The sequence below is a fragment of the Carcharodon carcharias genome, chromosome 5, assembly GCF_017639515.1.
Source record: "Carcharodon carcharias isolate sCarCar2 chromosome 5, sCarCar2.pri, whole genome shotgun sequence".
NCBI classification, from domain to species: Eukaryota; Metazoa; Chordata; class Chondrichthyes; order Lamniformes; family Lamnidae; genus Carcharodon; species Carcharodon carcharias.
The window spans coordinates 147,071,458-147,086,756 of record NC_054471.1 but is presented as its reverse complement, the minus strand read 5'-3'; the positions used below and the strand labels follow the sequence as shown (position 1 = coordinate 147,086,756).

At 40.6% G+C, this 15,299-nt stretch overlaps 1 protein-coding gene across 3 annotated transcripts in view; it reads left to right on the top strand.

Annotated features, from left to right (window-relative positions):
• Positions 1 to 15,299, top strand: part of mms22l (MMS22-like, DNA repair protein) — a 154,939-nt gene that overhangs the window by 46,135 nt on the left and 93,505 nt on the right. For 2 of the 3 annotated variants that reach the window (XM_041188859.1, XM_041188857.1), the window contains exons 11-14: positions 274 to 336; positions 5,742 to 5,861; positions 11,801 to 12,027; positions 13,959 to 14,468. In XM_041188859.1, coding sequence (XP_041044793.1) covers positions 274 to 336; positions 5,742 to 5,861; positions 11,801 to 12,027; positions 13,959 to 14,468 — 920 coding nt within the window. The remainder of the gene's footprint in view (positions 1 to 273; positions 337 to 5,741; positions 5,862 to 11,800; positions 12,028 to 13,958; positions 14,469 to 15,299) is intronic. The other variant, XM_041188858.1, reaches the window with a different exon arrangement.

Here is a 15,299-nt window from a genome sequence, read left to right as displayed (position 1 = left end):
TTTGTCCATTTCCCACGTCAAGCCTTCAATCTTGCAAATCGGTACAATATGAGTGATGAGATTGCGATTCACCAAGTCACATTGGATTGTTACAACTGGTGAGGAAAGAGGAGATGTTTGTGTCATGGCTTAGTTTGGATTCAAATCCACAATCCAGAGTTGAAAAGAGGGTGTTCTTTACCCATTGTACTGCCAGATTAATACTCTAATAAAGACCTTAATTTCACATTTCCAGAAGCTGCTAATGCATTTTAATGTATTTGTGTGTTACAGAAACAGTTTGAAAGCAATTGGCATTTTACAGAAGAGCTTTTGAAACTGTCCTCAAATAATCAGGTATGTAAAAACACTTGTGTGGAATATTCATTTTATAAAGTCCAAATATTATCACCAGGAATTTCCTCATGTATTCTCTGAGTTGTTGCCACAACTTTGGGGGAAAATTGGTGAAAATTCCAATTACCTTGTACATCCATTTTTTTTCCAATGAAGTTAAGGTGACCAATTGGGAGAACCCTGGAGAAGATTCTCATTATATGTATCATGTTTACTATATGGATATTTTGTTGAGCTTGGGTGCATGCAGATCCATGTAGTTTGCAAGTATTTTCCATAACCTGATTCCTTTTACATGTTACACTTTGAATGAACAAAATAGTTTTCATGTATAATTGTACCTTATTGTTTCTTTCAGAAATGTCCAAAAGTACTTTTCAAATAATAAATTACTTATAAAGTGCCAGTGTCTCTTGTTATCCAAGCACACCCAGCAGCTAATTTGTACACAGCAAATCCCATGAACTCCCATTAGATGAATTACTGATAAAGCTGTCATTAATGATATTAAAAACAAAGAAGTGCTGGGAAGACTAAACAGGTCTGGCAGCATCAGTGGAGAGAGATACAGAGTTAGCATTTCAAGTCCGATCTGACTTGTCTTCCAAACTGTTCTGAAGAGGAGTCATATTGGACTCGAAACGTTATCTCTGTTTCTCTCTCCGCTCATGCTGCCAGACCTGCTGAGTTTTTCCAGCACTTTTTGTTTTTATTTCAGATCTCCAGCATCTGCAGTATTTTGCTCTTATTGCTGTCATTAGTGATGCTGGTTGTGAGGAAATGTCAGCCAGGACATTGACAGAGTTCACTGCCTTTTCTCAATATACTTTTTGGGTTCATTCAGCCTTTTCCCTCAAGAAATTTTTGACTTTGTTTTAGACAACTCCCATTAGTGAGCCTTTACAACCTGTGACCTGGCAGATTTTCTTCACACCCAATATTTAGGTGAAATATGGTAGTATGTTAAGGATAATGAATGGCAAATAACTTTATACATGATTTCAATCTCATATTCCATTGGATCTTCCTTGTCTTTGACAAGCTGCAAGATACAATTAACTTGGCTTTAAACACCAAACAAATATATTAAAAGTGTAAATGAGTAAGTGAATAATAACAGAAACAGAACATAGATTTTAACCCTTTAAATCCCTCTTCACCAACTACAGCCCACAGAATCTATTGCATAATTTGTACTCAGTCAAGAAGCTAAATTAACTAGCCATTCAATGTTCTAGCATGGAAGTAATATTGTACAGTGCTGTATCGATATTTGCTCAAATAATACAAAAACAACTTTTAAGTACTCGTGTTGAAATTACCATGTGTACTAGCTGAAAAATGACATCAGAATAATGTAGAACTGCTGACTATACTTCTTAGTTATGTATTGTAGACTTTGTGCATCAGCTTGTTGACTTCTTACCTGGAATTAGATTTAGCTTTAAATATTCAATGATGAATTTAAATAATTTACATGATTAAACAGCTTTTGGGCACAGTACACAGTGGTTAGAATTGGTTACAGAGTAAAACATATTGCAAACTCATGGCCAGTTATTCCACTCTGTATTTCTAGTATTTCCCAATTTTATTTCAAATTTTCAACATTTGCAGTTTTCCTCTTTATTTCATGGTTGGTTTTGTTTAGATTGCGACATTAAAATGTTCTGAAGTTGAATCTGTTATTCTGGGTGTAGCCAGTTCAGCTGTTTATTATGTGTGCTTTTCAGTTCAAATGTTGAATGTAATTGTAATATTTGGATCGCTATAGTGAGAATGCAATCTTCCTGTTTATTGAGCATGCCTATTATGCAAAACTAATTTAAACATTATTTTGAATGCATTAGGTGCTGATTTGAGGCCGAGAAGGAATATTCTCTTCTACATCAATTTTTTGTGCGCTGAGAATATGTATAGCATGTGTTGACTAACACTGCACTGAATAACAGCAACAACCTTTATTTATATAGCGCCTTTAGCATGAAAAAAGATCCCAAGGTGCTTCACAGGAGCATTATAAAGCCAAATATGGCATTGAGCCACATAAAGAAATATTAAGTTGGGTTACCGAAAACTTCGTCAGAGGTAGGTTTTGAGGAGTGTTTTAAAGGAAGAAAGTGAGGTAGAGAGGTGGAGAGGTGTCGGGAGGGTATTCCAGAGTTAGGACCTTGGCAACTTCAGGCAGGGCCTCCAAATATGGATTGATTAAAATCGGGGATGTTCAAGAGGCCAGAATTAGAGGAGTGCAGGTATCTCAGAGGGTTGTGGGCTGGAAGAGATTGTGCTCATGGTGGGATGGCGGGGGACGTCTATGGAGGCATATCAAAACAAGGATGAGAGTTTTAAAATGAAGATGTTGCTTGATTGCAAGCCAGTGTGGGCCAGTGACCACCGGGATGATGAGCGAACGGGACTTGATGCAAGTTAAGGCACAGCAACAGAGTTTTGAATAACTTCAAGTTTACAGACGATGGAATGTGGGACACCAGTCAGGAGTGTGTTCCAATAGTTAATTCTAGAAGCAACAGAGACATGAATGAGTGTTTCAGAAGCAAATAAGCTAAGACAGAGCCGAATTCAAGCAATGTTACATAGGTGGAAATATTGATGACATGCATCTGAGGTTGGAAGCTCATTCCGGGGTCAAACCAAGCTTGTGAACACACTGGTTGAATCTCAGACAGCTGCCAGGGAGAGGGATGGTGTCAGTAACTAGGGAATGGAGTTTGGAGTGGAGATCGAAAGCAATGGCTTCAGTCTTCCAACATTCATCTTGTTTATATTCTTTTGGATCTTGAGTACTTTTATAAAATTATCTCTCAGGCTTCTGTTCTCCTGTGTAAACATTTCCGGTTCTATAGTCTTGCATAATTCAGGTACAAATCCCAGGCATCAATTCTTGGATTTCAGCTGTGGTTCAGTTGGTAGCACTCTCACTTCTGAGTCAGAAGGTTATGTTTCAAGTCCACGCCAGGACTTCAGCACAAAGTTCTAGGCTGACAGTCCATTTCATCACTGAGGGAGTGCTGCGCTGTCAGAGATGCCGTCTTTTGATGGGACGTTAAATCAGGACCCTGTCTGTTGTCTCAGGTGGATATAAAAGATGTCATGAAGAAGATCAGGGCATTGTGTACTATTGTACTGGTCAATATATATTCCTCATTCAGCATCATAAAAAACAGATCATCTCATCATTACCATGGCCAGCATTTTCACCCCTGCACGCCGACGTGTAAAATGATGCGCAGTGATGTCAGGCATGTGTCCCGACGTCACCGCGCATCATTCCAATCTTTCATTCAGCGGGCGTGCAGCGGAGTCAGCTGCTCACCCGCCAAACTGTCAAAGGCCTGTTAAGGCCATTAACAAACCAACTAACAATTTGACAGGGCTGCCCATCCAACCTTAAGGTTGGCGGGCAGGCAAAGAGTCCAGACGGCCTTCGCATTTTTCATGAAACCTCATTCAAAGGCGGGATGAGATTTCATGAAGGGTTTATTAAATTAATAAATATTTATTAAACATTTGATAAACATGTCACATGAGGGGGCATGTGTAAATAATTTTTAACTTTTTTATCCTGAAGTTTCATTTCAACTTAATCTCCCTGAGGCAGCTCTGTGCCTCAGGGAGATTTCTGCGCTCTTTCGCACGCATGGGTGAAAGAGCACAGGCCCCGATTCTCCCCCCACCCGTACAGGTAGTGCTTAATTGGCCCACCCATTTAAAATGGGTGGCGATCGGCTCCGCGCCCACTCCCGACCAATTCTCCCCCATGTTGCTGTTTGTGGGAGCTTGCTGTTTGTAAATTGGCTGCCTCTTTTCCAACACTACAACATTGATTTCAACAGTACTGCATTGACTGTAAAGTGATATATAATGCAAGACTTTTTTGGCTTTCCCATGATAAGTTGATCAAAACAGTACACAGGTGTTCCAGGTAGAGCTAAACCAGCAGTCTGTATAAACTCAAAATGACTTCCTGAGATTTGTGCTTCTGGCTGCGAAGTTTTCTGTTTTCTTCACTGCTGTTACACACTATTTAAGTGATCTATCCACAAGTATCCTGAAATCCCTCTCTTGTCTTGTAAAATTATTGCATTTAGCTAATATTAACATTGTTTATTATCCTTTCTCAACGTCATAGCTTTGCCCTTTTTTATATTAAATGACATCTTACATGTCAAACTTACCAATCTATCCAAGCCCTTCTGGAGGCAGGATAAAATAAAGGGAGAAACTCTAAAGAAGGTGCAGGAACAGAAGGACCTCGGTGTATATATGCATAAGTCATTGAAGATGGCAGGGCATGTTGAGAGAGCAGTTAATAAAGCGTATAGTATCTTAGGCTTTGTTAATAGGGGCATTGAGTACAAGAGTAAAGATGTCATGTTGGACTTGTATAAGGCACTAGTTAGGCCTCATCTGGAGTATTGCGTCCAGTTCTGGGTGCCATACTTGAGGAAGGATGTGAAGGCATTGGAGAAAGTACAGAGGAGATTCACAAGAATGATTACCAGGATGAAGAACTGTAGCTGTTAGGATAGTTTGGAGAGGTTGGGACTGTTTTCCTTGGAGGAAAGGAGGCTGAGAGGAGATTTGTTAGAGGTATTCAAGATCCTGAGGGGTATGGACAGGGTAAATTATAAGAAACTGTTCTCACTCAAGGGAACATCAAGAACTAGAGGCATAGATTCAAAATAATTGGCAAAAAGAATAAAAATGATGTGAGGAAAATTTTTTTCACCCAGAGGGTGGTTGAGTCTGGAACAAACTTCCTGAGAGGCGGTGGCGACAAGTTCAATTGAGGTATTCAAAAAGGAATTGGGTGGCTATCTGAAAAGAAAGTAAGTGCAAGACTATGAAGAGTGCAAAGTTCTGTAGCCCAAAGGGATAAAGCAGGGGAGTGGGACTAGGTGAAATGCTCTTTCAGAGAGCCAGTGCAGACTCAGTGGACTGAAAGGCCTACTTTTGCACTGTAAAGATTCTGTGTTTTCCAAATCCAAGGCATATGTGAGAAAATCCTTCCATAACTTCATCAGTGCCAATTAGGCTAAAAACGTGCTAATTCATGCTTCCTGATATGAAATACTTCATACCTGATTGGGGTTAATGCCTAGATTTTCTAAAATTTAGCAACATAAGGAGAGATCATGATCCTTCCTCCTGTCATTGTTTTCAGCAGATGAAGGATATTTCTAAAGTGCTATTCAGTGAAGCTGTAAATAGAAATAAGCTCCTAAAATATGCTACAGAGCTATTCTCCATCTCAAAACCTCCTGAGCAGTCCTGGTGAAATATTATTTGCGACCATTATAATGATGCACAAAATCTATGTGTTTTCAGTAAATATAACGTATGTAATTATTGTTTGATTGTATCTCCTGACTCAAACATTTTAGACTGGTGTCTTGGAAGAACATTTACGGATGCACGTTCAATGTTGCCTAACATTGTGTGATCTCTGGGATACTAATCTGAATGTTGTTTCTATACTCTGGGAATATTACAGTAAGCACCTGGTGAGTACAACTTTTCCACGACTGTTGGTAGTTCTAAAACCCTCTTGGTGGAAAAATAAAATAATTGCAACAACTGAAAACAGTTGGAATAGTAAAATTGCATTCATTTCAATTTTTAAAAATTATTCTAATTGATCTCCTGTGGAATTTCACACAGTGTCAAGACTAAATGTAATTTTCAATAAGAATTGACCAGGGTGTTGGGACTGAATTCAATTGCCAATATATACATTCTGTACATACATTTCAATTTTACATCATTACAATCGATCTCCCATGATGTTGCTTATAATGAGTAAGGAGATATATTGAGGATACTGCGCCTGCTAGTATCAGCCCCGAAAAAAATATCAGTGAAAATGAGTGTAACTCATGGGCCCTATTGCTGTATTACAGGCATCTGCCACCGGCCTGCGGACTATCAGAGTGCGCTCCTCTGGAGCTCATTGAGGTACACTGCAGCTTCTGGTTTTCTGTGCAAGTATGAGCGCCTGAAGTTGCACTGCCGCCATGGCCCTTGGCGTTCACTGGTACTGGGACCGAAAAATTTGGGCAGTTGTTTCATAACAATAAGGATGTCATGTAATATAATGCAAGGAGTATTTGCAACAATCATCAGCCAGATGTGCAGAGTGGATGATCATTCTTGGCCTCCTCCTCCGGAGGTCCCCAGCATCACAGATGCCTGTCTTCAGCCAATTCAATTCACTCCACGTGGAATCAAGAAAGAGCTGGAGGCACTGAATACCACAAAGGCTACAGGCCCTGACAGGTATTCTGGTAATACTACTGAAGACTTGTGCTCCAGAGCTTGCCATGCCCCTAGCCAAGCTATTCCAGTATAGCTTCAACACCAGCATCTAATTGGCAATGAGGAAAATTGCCCAGGTATGTCCTGTACACGGCACAAATCCAACCCTGCCAATTGCAGCCCCATCAGTCTTCTCTCCATTATCAGTAATGTGATGGAAGTGCTGTCAAGTTGCACTTGCTTAGCAATAACCTGCTCAGTGACGCTCAGTTTGAGTTCCACCAGGGCCGCTCAGCTCCTGACCTCATTACAGCCTTAGTTCAAACATGGACAAAAGAGCTGAACTCCCGAGGTGAGGTGAGAATGACTGCCCTTGACATCAAGGTCTCATTTGACTGAGTGTGGCATCAAGGAGCCCTAGCAAAACTGGAGTCAATGGGAAAAAGGAGGAAAACTTTCCACTTGTTGCAGTCATACCTAGCACAAAGGAAGATGATTGTGGTTGCTGGAGGTCAGTCATCTCAGCTCCAGGACATCACTGCAGGAGTTCCTCAGGGTGGTGTCCAAGGCTCAGCCATCATCAGCTGATTCATCAACAACTTTCGTTCTGTTATGACACAGCAGTTGATAAAGCTGAGTTATTTAAAAATCCCAGAGGGAAACTTTAAACAACTGTCATAACCTATATTTTCAAGTGGTATGTTTGAGAGGCAGCTCTAAATTCAGGAATCAGACTACCAGTTCTCGAGATATTTTATATCAAATTACATGAGACTTTTATTAATATACACAAGTTAAATATATATACATGGCTACAAATTATTACTATTATAACTTTTAACAAATTTCCAAACTAATCTGCATTAAGACAACAGCAACCCATAGACTTAACCAGACAACAGGCAGAGCATTTTCACCTTACAAATTCAAAATGAGATTCCTTTCACTTTGGTTCCTTTGCAGACACAGTGGTAGGCTTATTGACTTTGATCTTACATTGTCTCCGCCCTTTACACACAAAACTGCTATCTGTTATACCCAGCACATCTCATTGAATGTAAATTCTCATTGTCTCACCAGCCCCTTTGAACTTCACTTCTTCTAACAATAAAACCCCTTTCATAGTACCAATTTTATTAATAATATAAACATTGCTTGGTCTCTGCTGGCTATGTGCCAGATTTCACTCCCCTTCTTGAATGCTCTATTCAACAAAAGGCAAATGCACTCTACCTCTCTTAGATCTCAAAACTAGTATACATCGAAGCACCTAGACTAGCTGCTTTTATCCAACTGAGACACACCCACAGACTGAACTTCTATTTTAAAAAAAAAATCCAACATTATTTCCATTAATAGCTTCACAACACATTCTATCAGAAGGTCAGAAGTGGGGATGTTCGCTGATGATTACGCAATGTTGAGCACTATTCGTGACTTCTCAGATACTGAAGCAGTCCATGTCCAAATGCAGCAGGACCTGGACAATATCCAGGTTTGGGCTGATAAGTGGCAAGTAACATTCACGCCACCCAAGTGTCAGGTAAGGACCATCTCCAACAAGAGAGAATCTAACCATTGTTCCTTGACATTCAATGGCATTACCATCGCTGAATCCCCCACGATCAACATCCTGAGGGTTACCATTGACCAGAACCTGAACTGGACTAGCCGTATAAATACTGTGGCTACAAGAGTAGATCAGATGCTAGGAATCCTGCAACGAGTAACTCACCTCCTTACTCCCCAAAGCCCTGTCCACCATCTACAAGGCACAAGTCAGGAGTGTGATGAAATACTCCCCACTTGCCTGGATGAGTGCAGTTCCAACAACTCTCAAAGCTAGACACCATCCAGGATAAAGCAACCCGCTTGATTGGCACCCCTTCCACAAACATTCACTCCCTCCACCACCGACACACAGTAGCAGCAGTGTGTACCATTTACAAGATGCATTGCAAGAACTCACCAAGCATCCTTATGCAGCACCTACCAAACCCACAACCACTACCTTCTAGATGGACAAGGGCAGCAGACACATGGGACAGCGCCAACTGGAAGCTCCTCTCCAAGCCTCTCACCATCCTGACTTGGAACTATATCGCCTCTCCTGCTGGGTCAAAATCCTAGAACTCCCTCCCTAACCGCACTGGGTGTACCTACACCACATGACCTGCATGATAGAGGAAAGGTCAATTGGTGAAGCAGCTGAAGATCATTGGTTTTAGGAACACTACCCTGAGGAACTCTTGCAATCATGTCATAAATCTGAGATGACTGGCCTCCAGCAACATCAGCAATCTCCCTTTCTGCTAGGTTGTAACTTTAGCAACAGGAGAGTTTTGGCATTGATCCGTTCTGACTTTGGTTTTATATGAGTCCCTTGCTACTGTAGTATACAATTTTCTGCCTTGTCAGTGAATGCCAATTTTGTAGCACATTTTGAAAGATCTTGGGGAGGACATGAACATACGAAATAGGTGCAGAAGTAGGCCATTCAGCCCCTTGAGCCTGATCTGCTATTGAATAAGGTCATGGCTGATCTGTTTGTTTTTCGAATTCTGCATTCCTATCTCTCTCCAATAACCTTCAAGAATGATGAGCAGAGTGACTTCCCTGGTGGAATGGAGATTATTCATCCTCTTGTGGCACTGAGTGGCTGCCCTCTTTTGTAGGGCTTTGGCTCTGACCACCGCTGCCACTGCCTCCCAAGCCAAATTAGTGATGTTGCTGCCCATCCTGCATTCAGAACGGGCAGAGGACATCACGGCGAGCCTCTACTACATCCAAAATCGTTGGAGGTACGTGTCATTGAACCTGGGGGCTGCATTCTTCTTGCCTTTATTGGCCTTGTCTTCCATGCAGCAGCCATGGATATGGAGCACTGAGATGTGTGCATGCGGCTGCACTTTAAATATGGCACCTGGTGTGATGAAGCGGCGAATGAGAGCCCGGTCACCATGGAAACGTTGGGTTTCCCAGGAATGCTAATTAATGTGGCGGGTTTGGGACGATGTGGCGTGAGAAGCTGCCATTGCGGCCAGCGAGTCAAATTTAGTTTTATCTGCCCACTACTGCACTTAGTGCAAATCTGGGATGATTCTGCCCATGGTCTCACCAATGCCCTGTATAACTGGAGTATAATGTCCTTACTTTTATCTTCTACTCCTCTCATAATAAAGGATAGCATTCCACTGACCTTTTTAATTACTTGCTGTACCTGCATACTAAGTTTTTGTGACTCATGCCTAGAACACCTAGAATCTGCACCTCGGAATTCTGCAACTGTTCTCCATTTAAGTAATATTCTGCTTTTTTATTCTTCCTGCCAAAGTGAACAACCTCACATTTTACTTCATCTGTCACATTTTTGCCCACTCACTCAATCTGCCTATTATCCGTCTGCAACTTCCTTATGTCCTCTTTACAGCATACTTTCCCACCTATCTCTGTGTCATCTGCAAATTTAAATACTATGTCTTCATTTCCCCCTTCTAAATCATTGATATAAATTGTAAAAAATTGAGGCCCCAGCACAGACCCTTCCAGGACTCCACACATCACATCCTGCCAATCAGAAGAAGACCCATTTATGCATACTCTGTTTTCTGCCAGCCTGCCAATCTTCTATTTGTGCTGAAATGTTACCCCCTTCACTTTGAGCTTTTATTTTCTGCAAAAACCTTTGATGTGACACCTTATCAAATGCTTTCTAGAAATCTAAGTACAGCATGTCTACAGGGTCCCCTTTATCCGCAGCGTATGTTACTCCTTCAAAGGACTCCAGTTAATTAGTGAAAGATAATTTCCTTTTCACAAAACCAAGCTGATTCTTCCTGATTACCTTGAGCTTTTCTAGGTTTGGAGTACAAGACTGCAGCCAGGATGTTGGTGTGAGCCTGTTGTCTTCCTGTGGCCAGTGCATGTCTTGCTGTAACATAGTGTGAAACAACTTGTTGGGACACTGGTACCTTCGATGATGGGGACCTCAGGAGGGAACTGGGATGGATCATCCGCCCTTCCTGAAGATGGTTGCGAACATTGCAGCCTTTCCTGCTGCACTCACATGTTGGACTCCGCCATTGTTAAAGATGTGTATGTTCCTGGAACTATCACTGTCATTATTCTCAAGGATTTGCCAGTTGGTGCTTCAGATGCCACTTGGAAGCAGAGCACTGTACCTTTGTCAGTACCAAGTTTCAGGAGCCATGGTGGCTGCAGCAGACTCAATATCAATGGCTTCCAGTTATAGAGAAGATGCTTTTCCTTTGACCTGACCTAATATGGCAACTAACTGAGGTCAGGGCTTTGGCCTAGTCAAGGGAAGATGAGCTCCTAATGATTGTATATCTGTATTTATTAAATGACTTGAGACCCTGACAGGAGGACATTGGAGAAGGAAGTTACCCAGTTGACTAATCCCCACACCCTCTGCTCCATTCAAACAAATAGAGATGGTGATGAGAATCACAGACAGCAAGAAGAAAGTGAGGCTGTGGAGCTTAACCCACATGAAACAAAGTGGCAACAGATCAGAGTATCTCTATGTAAAATAGGAAATATTTTTCAGGAATGCATTTATTTATATACACAAGATTACTACACTTACTTGGACTGCCATCTTGCCTTTACTTGCTCTTGCTGAGCCACTATGTTGCCACAATGTCAGATTGATTTCCACCGACACCATTGTTACAGTTTTTCAACCAAATTCAGCCACATAAACCACCATCTAGAGGCATAACCGGTACTGCAGATAAATGTTGACCGTCTTTCAATGGTTTTCCCATTGACAAAACCTAACACAGGAAGCTTCAATGTATTTTCAGTGGGAATAATGCAATCACTGCAATGAGAGAATTGGAGTTTTTAGTTTTGAGATATTTGTACTTTATTAACCTGACTAAAGATCTGGTAAATTTTGCATGTTTGTGTAATCAATGATACTTTTTGGAGGTGTGGTTTCAGTTTTTTAAATTGGTAAGCTGGCCAAGTTATTTCCTGTTTCCATGTGTACATTTTAAAAATGCAGGACGAGTTATAAAGAAAAGATATGCATATTTTAAATGATTCATCTATTGTTTGTTCTGAAGTCAAGTCATTGATTTAATGAGTTTTATCTTCACGGGTTGTATTCGGATGTCCTGAGTATTGCTGACTGCATTGCACTGTCTGTCTGTTGTCACAGAATAGTGCCTTCAACATTCCTTGGCTTGGTTTGAAAGGGTTGGCCAGTGTGAGCAAATCTCCTTTATCTATGCTTGAACTTACAAAGACCTGTTGCTGTGGTGAACAAAGCCCCAACTTGTACCAATCTCAGAATAGTTTTCAGTTCTTCCTCAGAATTCTGGCCCTGCAGATTACGAAAGGAACGGAAACAAGTGGAACGCACCCATGGAAACAGCTGAAAGGAAGGTAATGAAATATGCTGCAAATAAGACTTATTTTCCCCACACATTCTAACGCACAAACTTGTTATTTTAATACTGTCACAAAGACTGCCCCACTCAGTCTAGCCCAGTTTTGGCCGAGGGGCCTTAAAACAGGTGTTAGGCCCCTCATTAACATATCTAAGGGGGCAAACACCTGAAAAAAATGACCTGACTGAACTTTGCTTTGGAAGTCTCTGGTATGCAGGACATTGAACGCTGAAATTGGACCTTGTTGCATCCATTTTGTATTCTGCGTCCCATTTCTGTTAAGCAATTGAGATTTCTGTTCAGAGATTGGGTTGAGGCTGTTCAAACTTCTTTCTTTCTGTATTTATTAAAGAGCAGAAAGCTGGCACAAGTGTTAAATCACTACATCAGTTTGTTTTGTAGATCTGCATGAAAAGCTTAGGAAATATCTGATAAGATTAGGTGATTTTTTTTTTATTCCTTCATGGGATGTGGGCGTCGCTGGCCATCTCTAATTGTCCTTGAACTGAGTGGCTTGCTAGGCCATTTCAGAGAACAGTTAAGAGTCAACCACATTGTTGTGAGTCTGGAGTAGGTATATCGGCAGACTTGCTCCACAGAAGGATATCAGTGAACCAGATGGGTTTTTATAACAATCAATGATAATTTCGTGGTCACCATTCTGAAACTAGCTTTCAATTCCAGATTTTATTATTGAATTTAAATTTCACCAGCTGCCATGGTGGGATTTGAACCCATGTCCGCAGAGCATTAACTTGGGCCCCTGGGTAGTCCAGTGATATTACCACTATGCTACCGTCTCCCCAATAAAGGAATTAATATTAACTGCTCAGCATCTAGTTTAGTATTGAGTCCCCCATGTCTGAAAGTTAACTTCTTTCCGATATTTATTGACTGAAGAGGAGATGTTACACTCTCCAATACCATAACAACCACACGAGACCCAGGCTTCCTTTTAACCGGTTTTATTCAAGCCTATGCAAAGGGGCCGCAATCATTCCTAAGAATGCAGACCCAGCTGCCAGATTGATTACATTTCATTTTTCTTTTGTACTTTTACTTATCATAATACATTTTGAGTATATTTGAATATATTCAATTGGTAACCGATGCATCGGTTCCATACTATCTCTATCCTATTGAGTACATAAACATGTGATTTTGCTATCCAATTATTCTAAAGCATATATACATAAAGGATTAAGGCATGTATACATGAACCTTGATTCTCACAACTCAAGACTGTTTGTGTTTCATCAAAGCCCCCTCTTTGTCCATTGTTCATCTTTCTATATCTAAGCTAAAACCATTTGCCCTTCCCTATCTGAGATAGGAGTACACTTAATCTAATTTATGTCATATTTTTGTTTCCAGTCTGACTTTGAAGGCTGTGCAATGTTCATCTGGTAATCTTCAGCTCCTTAATATGTTTAGCAGCCATGTCTGGCTGGAGATTTTAGGGGTTTTTCAGTAAATTCTTACTGTATTCTCTTTTAGCATTTTTAATTTCCCCCTAACATTGACCAAACAAAATCCTGTGCCTTATATTTCCCAAGATATGTTTTGCAATTAAAAATGAAAAACCCGGATACTCAAGTTTTGACGTGAAAGTCATGCTTGTAAAATCTGTGGTGAATTGCATGATACAAAAATCATTCTGAATGAAAATGGTTACACTTTGAAATTTGCTAAAATCTATAATTAATTCACTTTACATGGAATAATATTAAACCTTTGACAAAACAGTTTCTCTGCAAACCTATTTTAACTCTGAACTCGTAAATTTATGATTTTGTTAGTCGTATGGTGCAACCTGGGGCTACAATACCTTCATAAAGTAATCCAACCTCTTGAACTATATTGAAAACATTCCAGATGTGCCTCTTAGAATATTTTACCTGTTTCTATTTCTCCTGAATTTTCTAGGATTTATTCCAAGTTCCATCAAAGGAAAATGCAGGAACTTACCGAGTTGGGACTTCAGAACTTTTTCAGCCTGTTTCTAGTCCTTGCAGCAGTGGCTGGGATAGAGGACGTTGTCAGCCGGATATCAGATCTCCTGGACCTTTTGAAACCAAGCCAGCTCTCTATTGCCCAGCAATCATTGATTTGGAAGGGCTACTTTGCATTTCTTCTGATGTACGAAGAGAAGAATGTTGACATCAGTTTTCTTGCTACAAAACTCTCAACTAACTTTCAGAATGTAACTAAAGAGTTCTACCTGAAAACCACTGACCACACCCGAAAACTGACCCTCTGGCCATTGCTTTCAACATATATTGAAGCTGTTCAGGAGGTATTCGAGACAAGCTCCTACCTACACCTTTCAGAAGAGAAGCTGTTGAATGAAGGGTTTAGTTTGTTATACCGTGCCTGTAGGGAATCGGAACTGAATACAGCACTGATGTTTCTGCAGGTTGTACTGGCTAGATTGAGGTGAGTGGACATTCATATTTAATTTGTATCTTATGACAAGTGTTTTCCTAAACACTCCTCAAGTTTGCTCACCGTTTTTCTTTTAAGTTTGCAATGGCGTCTCTGTAAAGATATGAATGAATGAAGTTATCACTGAAGTATTGTTGCTGAGCATCCCATAACCAATTTGGTGGTATTCTTTTATAAGTCTTTGGCCTGGAGGACTTGATTGGGTTGTTGCGTGAAAATAATTTGAAACTGCATGGTGAATAGGCAATGGCTAAAGCTTGCATTCGGCTCAGAATCTGGAGGTAATTTGCTTCTGGAGAAAAGAGAAGCAAGACTTCCTAGAGTGTTTTTGGAGGCAATCTTTGACCTAGATACCTGATCTGCGCTTCACAGATTTTATCTCAATGAGAAGCCAGAATTGTTTTGCACTGATGTTCAACCTGTAGTGTGAGTGCATAGGAAATCACTGAGGGTTGGGCAAGCGGTACAACAGGGTATGTGTGCTCCCAATGTCTGATTATGTTGTCACTCCATGTTGTAAATTTTGCAGTGACTATTATTCTGACGACCACTTTGGATTTGGGAATTGTGCAGTTAAATCCTCAAATTGAGAGGAATAAAATGTGCTAACCCACATTAATTTGCTCATTTTGCTGTTTGCTGACTCATGTGTTGTCTCTAGAATGCAATCATATCAAAAGTATTTGAAGTTTAATGAGGCTTTTTCAACATGCCAGCAATAACTGACATCTGCTGTGATGAAGTTGTGCTTTATCAAAGAATGCCCTGATGTTGAGTCAGTTTATATAGTGCCAGCATCCCTCCAGTATAAGCCAATGGACC